This window comes from Elephantulus edwardii, unplaced genomic scaffold (assembly GCF_000299155.1).
Source record: "Elephantulus edwardii isolate Elephantulus edwardi_28Jun2011 unplaced genomic scaffold, EleEdw1.0 scaffold00232, whole genome shotgun sequence".
Lineage (NCBI taxonomy): Eukaryota > Metazoa > Chordata > Mammalia > Macroscelidea > Macroscelididae > Elephantulus > Elephantulus edwardii.
The window spans coordinates 2,739,293-2,757,942 of record NW_006399982.1 but is presented as its reverse complement, the minus strand read 5'-3'; the positions used below and the strand labels follow the sequence as shown (position 1 = coordinate 2,757,942).

General features: G+C 45.7%; 2 protein-coding genes across 3 annotated transcripts in view; one reads left to right on the top strand and one right to left on the bottom strand.

Annotated features, from left to right (window-relative positions):
- AQP7 (aquaporin 7) overlaps nucleotides 1-10,002 on the top strand; it is a 56,487-nt gene extending 46,485 nt beyond the window's left edge. Inside the window, exons 9-12 of the mRNA XM_006898541.1 lie at nucleotides 7,654-7,731; nucleotides 7,900-8,115; nucleotides 8,186-8,369; nucleotides 9,968-10,002. Coding sequence (XP_006898603.1) covers nucleotides 7,654-7,731; nucleotides 7,900-8,115; nucleotides 8,186-8,369; nucleotides 9,968-10,002 — 513 coding nt within the window. The remainder of the gene's footprint in view (nucleotides 1-7,653; nucleotides 7,732-7,899; nucleotides 8,116-8,185; nucleotides 8,370-9,967) is intronic.
- A 4,466-nt stretch (nucleotides 10,003-14,468) lies between these two features.
- Nucleotides 14,469-18,650, bottom strand: part of NFX1 (nuclear transcription factor, X-box binding 1) — a 55,447-nt gene continuing 51,265 nt past the window's right edge. For both annotated transcript variants that reach the window (XM_006898501.1, XM_006898500.1), the window contains exons 20-24: nucleotides 17,722-17,820; nucleotides 17,132-17,198; nucleotides 15,931-16,076; nucleotides 15,033-15,137; nucleotides 14,469-14,541 (exon numbers count right to left, since the gene is read on the bottom strand). In XM_006898501.1, coding sequence (XP_006898563.1) covers nucleotides 14,469-14,541; nucleotides 15,033-15,137; nucleotides 15,931-16,076; nucleotides 17,132-17,198; nucleotides 17,722-17,820 — 490 coding nt within the window. The remainder of the gene's footprint in view (nucleotides 14,542-15,032; nucleotides 15,138-15,930; nucleotides 16,077-17,131; nucleotides 17,199-17,721; nucleotides 17,821-18,650) is intronic.

The window sequence follows — 18,650 nt, the reverse complement described above, 5'->3', positions numbered from 1 at the left end:
GTAAGGGGGTTCTCTAGAGGAGGGGAGTAAGGACAGGGTGGAGTGGACATCATAACACCTTGTCAGTCCCTGTTAAAGGTTCTGTTGCCTCTCTGTCTTTCTCTCTCTCTCTGTCTCTCTCAGGCACAACAGAAGGCACAACTTGCAGCTCTGGAAGCCAGGCTGCTTGTGAGCTGTGGGAATCTCCTCTCTTCTCTCTGGCACAGGGATTGCCTATGCAACCTGAACTCAGGCCCTCCTTTCTCTGGGCCTCAGTTTCCCCATCTGTAAAGTGAGCTTGGATGCAGGTGAAATGGGGAAGGGGCAGACAGGACCAGGCCTCTCCAAGGACTTGGCAAAAAGCTTCAGTTCTTAGCCCAGTGATGCCAGGTTCAGTTATCGAAGTTAATCCAAAAGTCTCTCCTGGTCACTCAGAGCCTCCAAGGGACAGAGAGCACTGCAAACTGGTCCCACTGTCTCCTCCCTCAGAGGGTCCCGGCCCAGAAGGAGGTGGGGGGAACCACTTCAGCCAGCCTTGGGGCTGCTCTCTCGGGTGAGGTGCTGTGGTGCGCAGAGCCTCTGCTTCTGCGCTGATTGCAGAGCAGCCACTATGCCGGCCTCCTACACATGGCAGGGCTCATACTGTGGCATTTCAGAGCACAACAGAGGCTTCAAGGACCTGCTCTGTCACTAGCTATGCGATGGGGTGGGGACGCCACCAGGCTCACAGGGCTGCTGGGATGACTAAGTGAGATCCGTCTGACACGTGGGAATAAAGATGTTTGCTGTCATCATTATGCGTCTTCTCAAGTCGTCCTGACACTGTTAGGCTCATTTTACAAACGAGAAAGCCGAGGCTCAGAGACATTAAGTGACTCGGGAATGGGTAGAGAGTGTGCTAGCCCGCACCCAAGGAGGTAACTTTGACTAGTTTTGCTTGTTTAGACCAGGCTGCTCCTTGGAGGCAAGGATTCTGAAGCTTCATCTGACGTACTTTGGACATGTTGTAAGGAGGGACAGGTCCTTGGAGAGGGACATCATGCTTGGGAGGGTGGAAGGATGGCGCAGAAGGGGAAGACCCTCTATGAGGTGGATTGATTCAGTGACTGGGGTAATCGGGATGTGTGTGTCAGAGGCAGTGAGATTGGCACAGGATAGAGCACGCTTTAGGGCTGTTGTACATAGGGTCACTCACTATGAGTCGCAAACGACTCGACGGCACATAACAACAACAACAACAACAACAAAATATATTCTGTAAACAAGAACGCATATAGTGTATTATAGGTGAAGATAGTAGCTGCCATCAAATCTACTGACTCATGACGACCCCATGGAAAACAATACCAAACATCGCCTGACCCTGACCACCTCCATGCTGCTTGTCGTATTTGAGTATTGTATTGTTGAATCTATTGCTGCGGTCACTGTGTATTTTTTAAATTTTATTTTACTGGGCTTTATGAGTGTACCGTCAAATCGGATCTGACCGGTACAGGAGGAGGTTGCCCCTCTTTCTCCAGCAGAGCATCTGGTGGATTCGAACCAGGTCACTGTGTATTTTGAGTGCTTTCCAATCTAGGGGACTCATCTTCCAGCATTGTTCTGGTAAGACTCTGTTGTGATCCACAGGGTTAAGTTTATTTCTTTCCTCTTTTTCTTTAACTTTTTATTGTGCTTTGAGTGAAGTTTACAGAGCAAGTTGAATTTCCATTGAACCACTCATATTTTATTCTGTGACACTAATTACAGTCCCCACTTGGTAACAACACTCTCCTCACACCTTCTCTTTGATTCTTCTATTGATCCTTCTAGCCTATCCCTGCCTGCCTTCTGAGCTTTGTCTCTGGGCAAATGCCACCTTTAAACCTGTATGATGGATTGTTTTAAGGAGTTCTTCCCCAATGTTATTGTTCACCTTACATGCCTGTCTATTGTTTGGCTGAAATTGACTGAACTTAGTTCCAGATCCAAAGGGTAACTAGGGCCATAGTTTTTTAAATTTTTTAAGTTTTTTTTTAAATTTTTATTGTATTATTTTTATGTGTACGTCAAATCAGATCTGACTGGTACAGGAGGAGATTGCCCCCTCCTTCTCCAGCAGAGCATCTGGTGGATTTGAACCGCATACCTCTGGGATTGCAGTGCAGCGTCTTGCCACTTAGGGCCACAGTTTTGAGGGTTCCACCAGTCTCTGTTACACCATCAAGTCTGGCTACTTTTATGATTTTTACTTATGTTCCACATTTTTTTCTTATTCTAACTAGGATAACCATTCTTTCTCAGTTTTTCATTCCCAGCATGGTAGATCATATGACTGCCTGATTCAAAGTGGCCCATGCCAGTCCATCTTAGCTCACCATGGCCTAGCATGTCAATCTTTATGTGCACCATTTCATTTTTCACAACTTCCAATTTTCCTATGTTTATACTTTGTGCATTTCATGGTCTAATTTTTAATAGATATTTATAGTGGCTTCTTTTCATTATATCATATCTTCAATTCTAAGGGTTATGACACTGGTGCTGTTCTAACAGTGTTCCTCTGAATTGTGCATAGGGTTTTCTTTCTTTCTTTTTTAAATAACCTTAATTCAAGAACCACAAAAATTACTTAATTTTTACCAACGTGTTTGAGACCAAGCATCCCTAGACTGCTACAAAAGCACAACAGACAGGGATAGATAAGAAACAACTTTATTTTGAGCAGGAGAATGCATAGGGTTTTCAAAGGCTGGTTACTTCAGAAGTAGATGACCAATCCTTCTTGATCTGTCATGACCTGGAAGCTACACTGAAAACCTGTCCTCTGTGGATAACTTGCTGGTATTAAAATACTGGTGGCACAGCTCCCAGCATCACTGCAGGGAGCAAACTACCTCAATATAGTAAACTGACAGAAAAATACTTATAAGAGCAAACTATGAGCAAGCAAGCTCACACAGAAACTGTATACAATATGCAAGCCGTTTCCTTCCACCCTTCCACTCACCTCAAGCCAGTATAGCAAACTGACCAATAAATGCTGTACTATCAGTAAAGCGTGGCTGAGCTCGATGGCTTTTCCCTATAAGGATGGTACCAGGGATATCATTGCTGATGTCAGATAGATCTTAGCTGAAAACGGAGAATATCAGAAGCAGGCCTATTTGTGTTTTATTGACCATTCAAAGGCATTTGACTATGTGGAACATAACAAACTAAAATTAATATGGAGAAAAGTGGGAATTCCAGAACAATTATGCTTATACAAAATATGTACCTAGACCAAAAAGCTATTGTCTGAATAGAGAAATGGCACACTGCACAGTTTAAAATTGGGAAAAATGTGTGCTGGGATAATATCCTTTCTCCATATCTATTCAATCTGTATGCTGAGCAAATCATTAGAGAAGCTGGACTTTAAGAGGAAGAGTATTGCACTAGGATTGGAGGAAGACTCATCAATAACCTAAATTATGTAAATAACACAACTTTGCTTGCTGAAAATGAGGAGGACCTGAGGCACTTGCTGCAGGTGATCAGGGACTATAGCCTCCAATATGGATTACATCATAACAAGATAAAAATCCTCACCACTGGGCCAATCATGATAGATGAGAAAAGATTTAAAATTTCAACTTGCTTATATACACAGTCAACAACCTTAGTACCAGCAGTTAGGAGATTGACAGACCTACAGCATTGGGAAAGCCTGCTCTCAGAGATAGTACCAAATTTCCAAAGACCAATGATGTTAATTTAAAGACTAAGGTGTTCCTGATTCATGTCACAGTCTTTCCAATCACCTGATATGCTGGACAATTAATAAGGATGATAAGAAAGTAATTGATGCATTTGAGCTGTGGCATTGGAGAAGAGTGCTGAATATCCTCTGGATAAAGAACTGTCAAAAGAACAGATATGTCTTAGAGAAAGTGCAACCAGAGTGCTCCTTGGAGGCGAGGATGGTAAAGGTTATTCCTTGGAAAGAGACATCATGCTTAGAAATGTAGAGGGTCAGTGAAGGAGAGGAAGGTCCGCAGTGAGATGGATAGATTCGGTGTCTGTGACAAGGAAGATAAGGATGAAGATAAGGATGAAGCAGGACAGGACAGGGTGTAGACCTGTGGTTCATACAGTCACTATGAGTCATACTTGACAGCACTTAACAACAACAAGAATGACAACTCTCCAGTTTGCTCTATTGTGATCCCTTTTAAGTTGTCAGCAGTAGTAGCTGGCACCATCCGGTTTTCTGGTCTCGGGGCCATGGAGGTTGAAGTTGGCATTTAATTTTCCTCATTGTTCTGGAAAGGGAGAGATCAACAGCTGCACCGCATGTGGTTGCTTACAAACTTAAGATCTCAGACACTAGTCACCAAAACAAGGTGTAGAACATTGTGTTTGTGGACTATGTTACGGCCATTGGCTAAATTTCAGAGGTAGACTGTCAAATAGTTCTTCCTAATCTATCTTAGTTTGGAAGTTCTGCTGAGACCTGTCAACCATGGTGACCTGCTGATCTTTGAAATACTAGTAGTATGGTTTTCAGCAGCACATAAGCCCCCACTGAGGATGTGTTAGATAACATAAACCAGTTATCACTGAGTCGGTGCTGACTCGTGTAGAGGAGAGCTGTGCGCAGTAGAATTCTCAAGGATGTGACTGTTTGGAACATCTCCAGGGCTTGCTTTCTTCCACGGTGCCTCCGCGAGGGTCCCGACTGGCAATCTTTCATTTAATAGCTGAGTGCCCTAACAGTTAGTTTGTGCCATCCATGGGTTTCTTGACATATAGACAAAATAAGAATAAAACAGACAAATAAATACTCATCATTACCATTTGGACAGGTTACTTAATTTTTCTGGACCTCAGTTCCCTCATCTGTAAAATGGGGATAATGTTACCCATGGTGGACAATGTTTGATGGAGCTCCCCAATTAAAACTAACTTGGAAGCAGGAGTGACATCCACTTCTGAAATAGCTTGCCTCCGGAAACCCTATGCACTTGGAGAAACGATGTGAGTTATATAAGTGTTCAGGTCTTTCAGTCATAGGATCGCTATGAGTCGTCTACTTAACAAGAAGACTCAAGAGATGCTGAGATGTTTCAAGTTTAATTTCTCCCATTAGCAATCCTCTACAATGAAGTGAGGCCAGTGGAGTTTGCCACTTCTCATCCCTGGACTCAGGAGCTAGAGGACAGGGGTTAATGGGACTTATACAGGTTCTGGACAGTCAGCTCTGGACTCAGAAGGTCTGGAGACTCAGAGGCTGGGTCAAGAGAGGGCTAAGGGAGAAGACACACTGCTCAGATGCAGGTACATCCAGCCATAAATGTTAGGCTGAGTCTTTGAGTCCCCCAGGGGCTCAGCCAAACTCTTACTAGCTGATAAGGAGGAGTTATCAGATGAAGGATCACAGTAGACCTGGAGTAGCCCAGCAAGAATGCATTGTTGTCTTCCCCTGACTCCCCCTCCTTTTGTCCTGGGTCAGGAGATATTAGAGAGAAGATAACAACCTCCAAGGAAGGTGGGGAGGGACACATGCTAAAGGTTTCCTCCCAAGTCTAGCTGACCTTTTGACCATTTATTTGGTCTTTGACCAGGAAGCATGGTGCCTTTTCTGAAAGACTACCCAGAACTGCACTGGAAGAATTCCTCCTCCTTCTAGATCCTCAACACAAAGCCTATGAGATCTAAACATATGAGACCCCAGTTTTTGGGGTCTCATGGTCACCAATCCCAACTCATGACTAAGAATTGGGTTGGGGGTATTGTAGAGAGAGGAAATTGTGGGAACAAAGGGACAGATGGTGACACACAAGTGCTCAGTGTGGATAGGCAAAAGATAAGGTAGGGAGTGGCTGGAGTGATGGCTTTTGGGTCAGGCTGGGCAGCTGGGACCTTGTGTGTGGAAAATATGGAGGAGTGTTAAGCTGACTAATGGCAAAGCTGGTTTGGTGCTTGAGAAAGAGCTTACAACCTTTGTGTACAGTTGGATTGAGAGGCACTGAGATGAGAGAGCAGAGAGGAGGCAGCTGCACTGGCCTGATTGGTGAGGCACGAGAAGGGGACTTCCAGGAAAGAGATTTAGAGGCTGGGAGCTCAGATTTGGGCTTCACTGCAAGGAGGGGGTTGAAGGGGTTCTCCCAGGGCTCTGCCTAGGCATCGAGTGAGTAGAGCAGACCCCAGGAGACAACGTGGTGGAAATGATGGTTTGAGTGTTGTCGTTGTCATGTTGAGATGGAGGTGCTCGTGGGATATCAGGGGAAACACAAGGGCGTGGACTAGAGTTAGAGCAGCGAAGCCTAAGGGTGGCAGTTGAAGAACTTGTTGATGGACGAGGTGGCCCACGTAGGAGTGATAGGGCCCTGGGGGTCACACAAAGCCCATGCACTCCCTTGACGGTGGGAGCTCAAACACTGGGCATTTACTGACCCAGCATGCCCATGGACCAGTTGTTTTTCTTGGGAGGTTCAGATGGATCAGGACAAGTGAGAGAAATCCATTCTTTCCCAGGAAACCTGGAAGCAAAGCCCAGACAACCTCTCCCCCAGGACCTCTCCATGACCTGCTCTTAGAACTCAACTCCATCTCAGAAGCCTCTGATTTCTGTCCTGTCCTCATCTCTTGGCCCCTGAAGATGGAGGAACCCTATGAGAAAATCATATAGGATCGCTCTGAGTTGGAAGAGACTTGAAGGCAGTGGTCCCCCCCTTTTTGCCTTATTTCAACAGTTTTTAAACACCATTATATTTAAACAGCTTCCCAAATTAGATCCCTGTCTACAGACTTCAGACTCTGATGTAAAACCACCCACTGGACACATTTTCCTCCCCTACACTTGCTCCACTCACATGTGCTCCTATCTCTGAAATGGCAGAGCCAATCTTCCCATTGCTCGGGCCAAACACTCTGAGGTCATCTCTGACACCCCTCTTGTTTCACACCCCACACCCCAGCTGATGCTGTTGGGGGTGTGTTTTTTTTTTCTTCAAAATGTGTACATCTGCCAACCACTTCTCATCATCGCTTCCCAACTGTCACTCCAGTTCAAGTTCATCATCTCTCCTGGATGACGGTACAGAGCCTGGTGTTTCCTGTTTTCTCTCCCCTATACTCAGCCCTAAGTAGCAAGAAAGATCCTTTTTAAAAATGGGTTGTATCGTAACATGCATCTCTCTGCCCTCAACCTTTCTATCCCATTTCTACTTTCCTTTCCAGTAGGGAGCTCTGATGGCCTTGTGGGTAGGAGTTGTAGCGCTAATTTAAAGACAAGATGTCTGAATCCACCAGCTGCTCCATGGGAGCCTCCGAAACCCCGCTCGAGGCTAAGCTGTGAGTCAGCTCCCACTCGAAGGCACAAAACTCCTCCATTTTCTCCCCTGGAGCCTCTCTGATCTACTGACACAGTCACTACACCAACGGGCTGGACAATGACGGAGCTCGTGAGATGCTGCAGGATAGGGCAAGGGTCAGCTGTTGTCCACTGGGTCACTGAGTCACACCTAACAACAACAGCAGCCTCCCAGGCCTTGCTATTTCTTTATTGTCCATGACATGCTCCTATCCAGAGTCCTAACAATGGCTGTTCCCTCTGCTTTGCCCTTCAGATAATTGTATGGCTAAGTCTTTGCTTGAAGGCCATCTCAAGAGAGACTACTATGCTCTCTTGCCCATCTGCTCAAGATGCTGAAAGGAAAGAAGGCCAAGAGGAAGAAGGTGGCCCCGGCGCCCGCTGTGGTCAAGAAGCAGGAGGCCAAGAAGGTGGCGAATCCCCTATTCGAGAAAAGGCCCATAAACTTTGGCAGCAGGCAGGACATCCAACCCAAAAGGGACCTTACCCGCTTCATCAAGTGGCCCTGCTTTATCTGGCTGCAGTGGCAGATGCAAATCCTCTACAAATGACTCAAGGTGCCACCCGCTGTTAACCAGTTCACCCAGGCCTTGGACCGCCAGACAGCTACTCAGCTGCTGAAGCTGGCCCACAAGTACCGACCAGAGACCAAGAAAGAGAAGCAGCACAGGCTGCTGGCCTGGACTGAGAAGAAGGCTGCTGGCAAAGGAGACACCCCCACCAAGAGACCCCCTGTCCTCCATGCCGGGGTGAATACGATCATCACCCTGGTGGAGAACAAGAAGGCCCAACTGGTGGCGGGTGATCACACACGACATGGACCCCATAGAGCTGGTGGTCTTCCTGCTGGCTTTGTGTCGGAAGATGGGTGTTCCCTACTGCATCATCAAGGGCAAGGCCAGGCTGGGCCGCCTCGTCCACTGGAAAATCTGCACCACTGTTGCCTTCACGCAGGTGAACCCGGAAGATAAAGGCGCTCTGGCGAAGCTGGTAGAAGCCATCAGAACCAATTACAATGACAGATATGATGAGATCCACCACTGGGGAGGTAACGTCCTGGCCCAAGTCAGTGGTCCACATTGCCAAGCTGGAGAAGGCCAAGGCTAAAGAACTAGCCACCAAAATGGGCTGATGTACACATTGACTCTTCTGTATATAAGAATAAACTTATTCCACCATAAAAAAATAAAAAGAGAGACTATTATGTAAATAAGACTTCTACACCTATTTCCTCTCCATGTTCCCTTTGGGTTTTCTTTTTCTTTATAGCACCATCAGTCTTTCACAAAGAGAACACATGCTCCAAGCAGACAGCGCAGTCTGTCTTGTTCACTGTTTATTTCCCATGGAGCCCAGCTGGCCTATGTTGTTTGTTGTGAGGGGACTCTGACTCATAACGACACCTATGTACAACAGAACAGGTGCACCATCCTGCACTATCTCTGCTGTTGGCATCACTGTGCCATTCCATCTCAGAGTCTTCTTCTCCTCTTCTCTCTACTTACCCAAGCTTCATAGCCTTTTCCAAGGACTAGCCAGCCCCTCCTGATAACAAACTCCAAGTATGTGAGGAGCCCTCTGGCTGCACTTCTTCTAAGAGTGTTCTAGTCTTTTGGCAGATCATGGGATAGTCAATAGTTTTGCCAGCAGCACAGTTCAAGGACATCAATTACTCTTTGATTGTTCTGATTCATTGTTCAACTTTCACATGCCATGAGGTGACTGGAAATACCATAGCTTGGGTCAGCCTTTATTAAACACATGGTGCTTATGGAACAAACTGTTGTTCAACATACACTGAACTGAATGAAAGGCCAGAGCTCAGACTCCTACGTCCAGCTGTTCATGATCTCAAGTGCTGGATGCCCCACAATTATCTCAGATCTTGAGGAAAGAAGGAATCGGTTAATGACAGATAATGAGGAGGGTTTACTGTGGTCTTCTTTCTGCAGAACACATTTCACTCTTGCTTATTGATGTTATATTTTTAGCCCCCAAGCTAAATGCTTTATATATACAAGCATGAAAAAGTACTAAAATATGAGAAATGTAATAGATTTTGGTCCTATATCTGACTTTGAAAGTTTTAAGTAAAAAGAACTTTTCTGGCCTTAGCCCATCCCACACCGCTCTAGTAGGTATAGTGGTCCATACCGCCCCCTAGTGACTGTTGCAGGCGAAAAATTTCACCTCTTCTGGAGGCTCTTGATAGGTCTTTTAACATTTGGCAAAGAAAGCTTTCGCTCTGGTGGCATCATCCACAGTTAACTGTGCTGCCAAGCCAAAGGCTGTGGTGGTCTGAACCCCCCGGTGGCTCCTCAGGATAAAGGGGCAGTCTCCTTGAATTGCAGTTGTCCTGAGCCGCTGGGCCACCCTGCTTGGGGGACTGTAGGGTAAGCTCTATGCTCAGGCCCTGCTGTGCCAGCGGAGTTGAGAGGACACAGGTTTTGGATTTAGAACCAACAGGGGTTTTGGATCTCCCGGGGACACATGGTCAGAAATCTCTCCACCTTTCTTCCTGGTCTGTCCTATTTCGGCATTTCTGCTGACACCCGATTAGCACCTAAGCAGCACACAGGCTTATGGTGGCAGACGGGTGGTAGCTGTGGAGCACTGCACCACCCGAGAGGTGCCCATGTTCTCTAGCACAGATTCTCCCCCTGAAGCCCTACCACCCGTAGCCGAGGGTGGAACAAGCGCAGGAAGACCTCCTGTTAGGTCCCTATACAAGTGTCTGTGTGTTTTTACAGGGTGTATAGGTTGATTTTTTAGGAGGAAGTGGTTGGATTCTCAGACCTCTAGCCATGGAATACTAATAAAAACACGCAGGTGTGCGGCCTTCCCGAGGGTTTGGTTTCATTTTTGTCAGGAGAGAATGTGGAAAGGTCTGCATTATCTTTTCATCAAGGAAAGTCCATCTTATGACCAAAACTCTGGAAAGTACATGCAGAATAGTAAGTTTAGGAAGATACAGAATTCTTTTAAAGCTGGAATGAATATTTTAGGGAGAATTTATTTGGTTTTCTTTTATCATTCTTTACGTACTGGTAGAAAAGAAAAACATTGACTTCTTTGGAATTTAGGAGAGGAAGGAGAAGAGATTGAGGTCTTATTCCAGTTATACTCGGGTCACTCTGATCCACAGGGTTACTCACCCGCCTCTTCTGAAACCAGTGTTTCCATATCGGATCAGCTGTTTATTACTGTTGGTGATGTAAAGAGAAAACTGGTATCTTTCTCCCAATGAGCAGCTAGCTGGTGGTTTCAAACTAGATGCCTTTGGGTTGGCACCACAGCTCCTTACTTGAGATGAGGCAAAAACTATTCCCCTCTGGCTCATTTTTTCTGCCCCCCATTGCTAAACGTCTGATGCTACGGATTGATACAGTAACTGGGGAGGTGGGGGTTGGTGTGTTGGAGTTAGTGAGACAGGCTCAGGACAGGGAAGGGCTAAGAGCTGCTGTACAAAGGATCACTGCATTGCAGGCGAGTCAACTGCACATAACAATAACATACTATGACAGGTTTGGAAGCAGGAGTGGCATCCACTTTCTAACAACTTGCCTACAGAAACTCCATGAACTTTGAAAAATATTGATAATTGTAGAGGGGCTTCAGGCCTTTTATTCATAGGGTTGCTATGAGTTGTGCTCGACTCAAAGATCAATAACAAAACAATTGAATTCAAGTCTTTCCAATCTCGAATTTTTCCAACCTTCATCAGTAAAATAAGAACCCATGCAGGAGTAAAGAGTTGAGCACAGCATGTGGCTATCAGAAAGGTTTTCTGGCAAAGTGTAGTTTACGGTGACTCCCTCACTCTTTCGTCAGGTTCCTGGTAGGGGACAGCTGTGATGCGAGGCGAGGGACTGAGGGACACCAGGCCACAGCGAAGACCAAGCTTTGTTGGCAAAGCCGGAAAGATTGATGACTGTTGGGAAAGCCAAGAACAGATTCTGATGCCGGCCTAGTATTCTCTGCTCATGTGAGCTCAAGAAACTGTCCTTTTCAGGCCGGAAGAGCTAGAGAATCCTAAAGGTCTTATAAAGGTCATGGAAGATGGTAAAGGACATTTAGTCCTGTGGGTGGTTGGGTGCTTGGGGGGGTCTAACAAGCAAGTGAAGGGGCAGGAGTTCTGGCCTGGCAATTCCTTTCTCCTTTTAGGAAAGGCACAATGGCAGGGTCTCCTTAGAAAACTAGGTCTCCAGGTCATAAGGACAAAGCAAGAAGGCAGGTGCTTTGTAGGAGAGATTGCTCATAACTTCCCACCTCTCTTAATCTCCAGGGTCCACTGACAGTCTTTACACCTCTCCCCAAGGCGGACATTCCTTCTTTCTGTCTGACTGCTCAGGCCAGAATCCAGAGCTGACTCAGGACCAGAGGGGCCTGCTTTCATCTCCTTTGCAAGCAGCCCCGACTGCACACCAGGCTGCCTATGCTGATGAGGGAATTCCAGAGATTCCAGCTTCTCTGGAAAACTCTGTCCCCATAAAGAGGTTTCTGCTGGACAAAAGCTTTGGGCTGGAGGTATCACCTGATTCTGTCCACATGTGGGATGGGAGGGTAGGGATTTGCTAGATGCAAGCTCATGTAGAATCTTGTTCACGGTCACTGATCAATGGTGAATCCACCAAACCATGAGAAGCAACCAAGAAACAGGGGCCAGCTCCCCTACTTTCCCTGGCATCCTGCCTACCTCATCTTCCTCAACTCCCATTTCTTTTTTGCAGCACAGACTTCTACAACCCTCTGCTCTCCTGGATCACTCCTAGAGCCCCCACAGTGGGCCTTCTGCCTCATGCTTTGCTCCCCAAATCTTTATCCACACATCTGTCCATGAGACTAGTCTGGGACAGTCTGTCATCTGTTTTCATACGGCCCTCAAGCTAAGGATAGGTATTACATTTTTAAATGCTTGATGTTTTGCAATGTGAAGAATTCTTATTTCAGTGTCCATAAATAGTATTACTGGAACACAGCCACACTCATTTACACATATGGCTACTTTTGTTACATGTAGTTAGAAGCAACAGAAGTTTATAGGAATAATTCTGCCAATCCCTGCTCTCAATTATAAATCAGGACTTTGGTTCATCTCCTCCAGTTGCCCCCTCAAGGCTGACCTGGGTCCTCTTGTCCAATTTTGTCACTTGCACCTCCAGGCATCAGTCCTTTCTGAATTAGACTTTCCTTAGCCCACCAGAGACCAAACCCCAGAGCTTGTCTCCCGTGGCTCAGATCAGGAGGAGAGAGGCCTCATTCCTTCTCTAAACAGCAGAGCTACCATCTCAGGACTTTTCTTTTTCCATCCACGTGTCTTCCTTCAACTGCTGAATCCATTTATTCCTACAATTTGACATAATGTCGCCTTACAGGTTCTTCAACATTTAGTAACAAATCCCGTCACACACTTTGGCATGTTATCTGTTCAAATATATGCCCCTACTGATTAAGAGAGCAGGCCCTGTCTGTTCCACAGCCTCAGCACCAGGCTGGCAGGGCACAGGTACACGAGCATCCACCAGGAGGCTTGTTTAGCATTCTAGAAACTTTTACTCGGCTAGTGTTATAGAGAAAGAAGATGCTTACATGATTTCCAGGTATCAAGTATCATTTTTATAAACTTTCAGCACCTATGAGGGGTTAGGCACCTTCACATGTTCTCTCACTTTCATGCTCCCAACAACCCTGCTGAGGTGGGTCATACTGCCGTTTCTACCGAATGGCAAGGAGCTACGCAGCAGAGGAGATTCAGAAACCATGTATCCTGCTGATTCCCAGATGCTCAATCCACATACCGGATCCAATGCTTGAGGTGACAGATGATCATGGACTTCCTGTTGTGCTGGGGAGCCATGTGACCGTGCACCCAGCAGACCCAGACCCAGGTGCTTCTGTATCCGCCTCTTCCCCCAAATCACCTGTTTCTGTGGCTGTACCTGAGGTCTCTGAAGAGGATTGTCTGCTGAAGACTAAAGAATGGCCTTGCTCTTCCTAAGAAAATGAAACATCTGGCTTTGTGATGCCCCTTCTCAAACCTCTGATGTTTCATGGCCTGTGATGTGTACTAGAGTAAGGGGATGCTGCTAGAAGCCTAGCCTCCATTCTGAAGGGGTGCCAATGTAGAGGGTCAAACTAAATATACTCACTGATGGGCTTATCTTAAAAGAGCTTTAAGAATACTTTTAGTGGGACAATGGCCATAAGTCACATACTTTTCTGTATATTCCAACAGAAGCTCAGAGCTCACCGACATGGAGGGCCAAGGAGGCTGGGAAAGTCTAGGAAAAAGCAACATAGGCCTGTGTATCTACCTGAGACTCTTTCTCAATTGGAGTAATGGAATCAGGGTTACACATGCCAGTTCAGAGGCCATGATGGGAACTCACCAGAGGAAAGAGCTCAATCAATGTATTCTATCATCATGGTGGATGGATTAAGTGACGGCCAGCTAACAGGCTCAGTGACATGGCATGAAAGGTGCAGAGAATGGAACTGGAAAAGAAAATGGAATTTTGTCAACTGATATCATTCCTCTCCTCTCCTAAATGAACATTATAGGGAATCACTCAAGTTTGGCTAGATAGACCAAGGAGGGTAAAAAGACTTAGGAAAAAGATTTAGGTGAGAAAGCTGGGTTTAAAACACGCATGATTCCAGATATGGTGCAATATTCCAGACTGACAAGTCCACTTGTGCCTTTCCAAAGATTGAGATCAGTTTGGGTTAAGAAAGCAGGGTGGTGTTGCAAGCATTTTCAGGAAGATGAGTAACTGGAACAGCTCAGGTGATGACTGAGCGCCATCAGGACAGTCTCGGGCTACCATTCTGGTTTGTCCAAATGAAGCCCAGTGCTCCGCCGGGTCCTGAGAGCAGTCACAGTGATGGTGCGCGGAGCCTCCTCAGAGACACGGCTGAGTACGAGCAGATGCCCAGTCGGAGATCTGGCTGCACAGAAACTCGTGCTGCAGACAGGAACAGAACACAAGGGAGCTGCTGGCACGCTTGGACCTCTGGCCTGTCCACAGAAGACAGTACGTGAGGCTGTGATTGTGTCAGGCAGGGAGGGACAAGCTTGATTTATCTGCTGGCAAACAAGTCTCCACTATACTTAATCCTTCTCTTCTTTGAGTGTGCCTTCATCTCCTTAGTCTTGTACATCAAAGTAGTCAATTACTGGCTCCTTGGCTATTTTCTGCAAATTGCTGCTTCCAGAATTCCTGAAAAGTAAACAAGGAATTATCAATCTTTCTTCTTTGGGGAAAATAGACACAGGTCACTGGAAAGTTAAAGGTAAGTGGTGAGGCATAAGACAGTTGGGCAAACAGGAGCTGATGACTGCTGAAATCTGGTTACGGGCACAGAGGCTTGTTATAGTAATAATGTAATATAGCCTCCCCTAAACATTTCCATATTTTTTTACAGGAAAATAAACAAAGGGGGAAAGATAGAAAGAATGGCATGATCGTGCCAATGACTCTTGACTATCACGTCTCAGTGGTGCTGGACTCTTGTGACGGTCTATGGCTCGCACAGCCCTCCTATCTCTCACACCACTGCCCATGGGGTCACCCGGTCCCCAGAGGTGGAGAGACATTAGTCCTGCCAAGATACTGCTCCAGACACTTTGGCTGAGGCTGTGATGTAGGCCATACCTGGCAGCCGCTGTCCCACGGGACCACCAACTGCTAGGACCTGCATGCATCCTTACTTGTCTGTCTGATGTCTGTGATGAGGAATTGGTGGTGGAGGCCGTGACTGCATTTCCTTTTCCAGGATGCTTGTCAGAGTGGTGGGAGGACAAATGGATTTCCCTCTGATAAAAGTAAAAACAAAACAAAACAAAAGGTATCAAAAATGGAAAATTGAAGCAATTTTCAATTTTGAATTTTCAATTCAAAAGAGGCAGATTGAAATCAGTGCTAGAAATGAGCTAGAAATCAATGCATTATCTCTGGCACAATGATGGGCTGGGCACTGATAATGAACCTTTATCAATTATCTCCTCTCCTGTATGGGCCCTGCTGTTCCCATCTGGGCTGGGCCTGTGCCGGCTTTCTCTTGGCACACCTAATTTCTTTTACAGGGAAGCTGTGTTTACTTTCCCAGGTTCTGAGGTGATCCTGACTCTTTCCTGTGCCTTCCGATTCAAAGGACTGTTTCCCCTGATGGCAAAACACTGTTCACAGGCTAGGCCTCATCAGAGAATCAAGCAATCTTGCTATTCTATCTCTCCAGAAGCAGGGAGCGTGGGGTCAGGGAGCAGGCAGGGGTAGGAACAGGAGATGGAAGCAGTGGTGGGCAAAAGGCACAGATGTAGTGCAGGCTCCCAGTCAGGGTCCAAGCCTGTTTTGTTTGCCTCCAGCATGTGATGTGGGTCTGGACTTGAGAGACTTAGACGTCGAGACCTGATGCAGGTTTGCTCTGTGGACTGAGGCAGGCGCTTTGCTCTCTGGCTCAGACCTTTAAACCATTTGGAATGACTGTTCCAGGTGGCAAACATTCCATCTATTCTTTAGAAAGGGAGAGGAGGCGGCTGCTGATAGGCCCTGCTGCTGGGTCCCTGCTATACTGCTGAGGAGTTCTTCCCATCGTGCCCATCAACCCACCTGACTGCAGTGATCACGACGTTGCGCTTAGGTTCACTGTCATAGCTCACACTCTCTAAGCCGTACACCTGGGCCAGGTCGTGGATGATCCGGCGGTGGTCTCTGTTCATGGGAGGGAAGGAGTGGCTCTTCTTAATATTCTTTCCCTGCATTGAGGTAAGAGGTAACTGATTGACAAAATCATCCTAAAAACAGAAATATGAGTCCTGTCCGCCCCCCAAGAACAGCCTGGGTGGAGGTGGCCAAGTCCTGCGCTCAGTGCTCATGTGTTTCCCTGGCCACAAGCACTTCCTCCACCTGCTCTGTGAGTCACAACAGTGACAGCTGGACAGGCTAGGGACAAAGGGTACATGACAGAAACTGAAGCACACAGGGCAGCAACTCCTGACTGCAGCCATAGCTGGGTGGGGAGTGACATTCTCAAGAAATGACTAGTTAAATGGAAGCTTAAGAAAGAAAAACCCTACTCACTTCTACTAAAAAGTACATTCTACACTAAAAGGTGTGGGAGACACACAAGCAGAGTTCAGGCTTCCTTTTTGTTGGGGAGTGGGGATGGTGGGGTAGAGGGGACAGGGAAGTGGCTTGTGGGAAACCAGCATTATTACAAAGGGAGCTAATCCAGCCATCCTGTCCACACTCCCAGGTCCCAGTGAGCAGCAAGGAGTCAGCACAGCAGCAGCTGCTTCTGACAGAATCATACTCTGGATTCTATCTACCTTCTCAGCAGCCCAGCCTGTCTCCAATGATAAGGGCTGGGTTCTTTGAGGTAGCCTATTCCACTGCTCTTAGCTCTAATCACACAACTTTTCATCTTTACCCAAGGCTTCCTCTTTAGGGCAATAAGGAGCTGGAGAGTTCTATATTCGTACAGTAGCTCCTCAAGGGGTTGCCTTTTAAAATGTCTCACACAATTACTCAACTATTACTCCTGAGTCCCCTTGAAAAGAATTTCTTTACCTGATCCTAGGAACAGACCTAAGGGTTTTGGTTTTTTTTAATTTACATTTAATTTAATTGTAGATATCTTTTCTGTAACGACTATATAAGGATATTACAATAATTGGGCTTTGAAAAAAACAAAGACCCTCAAGGACATCGTGACTTCCCCAAAACTACTCTTGGCTGACATTGTTTCAGGGGCCTGGTTTTCTATCAAGCTGGCCCTAGAGACATATCCAGTTGGATGTTTGACTTCAACCTTATTCACGGCTTCAACAAGGGCCTCCATTTCCTTCTCCACGTCACTGACGAACTTTAAGTCTTTCCTGAAATGAGAAATCACCATGGTTAATTTCATCTGTTCCTGCTCTTCCGGGGAAGCCCTCTTTCCATCCCCTGCTGTGGAGTACAGACAATGGACAAATCTGGCCGAAAAGCTGCAGAGGCAGGAACTGCCAGCTAACAGGAACAAGGGAAGAGAAAACAGGAACAAGAAAAGATAAGACAGAAGGAGAAACAGGCAAGGGAGGGCCAGTGAGGACTCATGTGGCTGTTAGACTTGGAAGGACAGAAGTGGAAAGAGGCCCAGAGCGCTTTCTAGTCAGTCCATTCTGTCCTCAGGTGTTCACATGCTTCCTCAGGATTCAGCCACACACACATACATGCACCGCACAACTGCAAGTTCAAGACACCAACAGATATTTAGGAAATACTGAATAATTACTTTATAAAAGATAAACATCTCTTAACTGTCTCAACCATAAAAGGAAGAACATATTAGTTACTACATCTTAAAAGACCAAACACTCTCTAACTCACAAATAAGGAAGCAGGTAACAAGTTACATACCTGGCATCTTCTTTTAAGCTGTCACTGAATTTTGACCCCAAAGAACGTACATTGAAAGGGTCAGAATCTTCAGTAATATGAAATGCTTCCGCTAACCGCCTGGAAGTGAGTGAGAAGTAAGTAAAAAAGAGGAAAGGAGAGGCAGGAAAATTGCCATAAAGAAACAGAGAGACACCACCTTGTTCTAAGTACTGTGTATCTTAGTTCTTTCATGTCAATAAACCAGATTATTAAGGAAAGTACAACAGCAATTTAGGACAAATATAATTGTGGTGCAAACTGTGTGATCTCAGTTATGACCTAAAAGGCTGGCAGTTCCTATCTACCCAGCAGCACTTTGAAAAAAATAAAATCCGTGGCAATCTATTTCCGTAAGATTATATTCACTGAAAATGCTATGAAATGCATTTCTATGCTGACATCGTCCTGGAACTGTCATAAATACTTGTTTGTTTTTTCCAAAGAAGTGAATAAACCAAACAGATCTATTTAGGTCTGAGAATGGATGAGATCACGGGAATGGTCATTGGTGAGTGACTGTTACAGAGGTTTATATTAAACCTTAAGGTACATAAGATAATTTTCATTTGCCACATACAAATATTAACATTAATATCACATTGCAGCAAGTCTGGAAAAGAAACAAATGAATGAATACAACACCAAAAGAAGTACTGCATGTTAATACATTTCCTTTAAGACATCTCCTCTATATCAGTCTATATAAAACTTTGCATCCCCCATCATTACATTTTTGTTTGCCACAGTTACTGTTCTAATGGCTATTGAATTTTCCAATTATGTAGAGACTACAATTCACCTAAACAGTTCTCATTTAAGTTTCTTCCACTGTTTTGCAATGTGACATAACACCTCTGTGCAAACAGCTTTTTTTTTTATAAATTTTACTGAAAGTTCACAGAGACTTA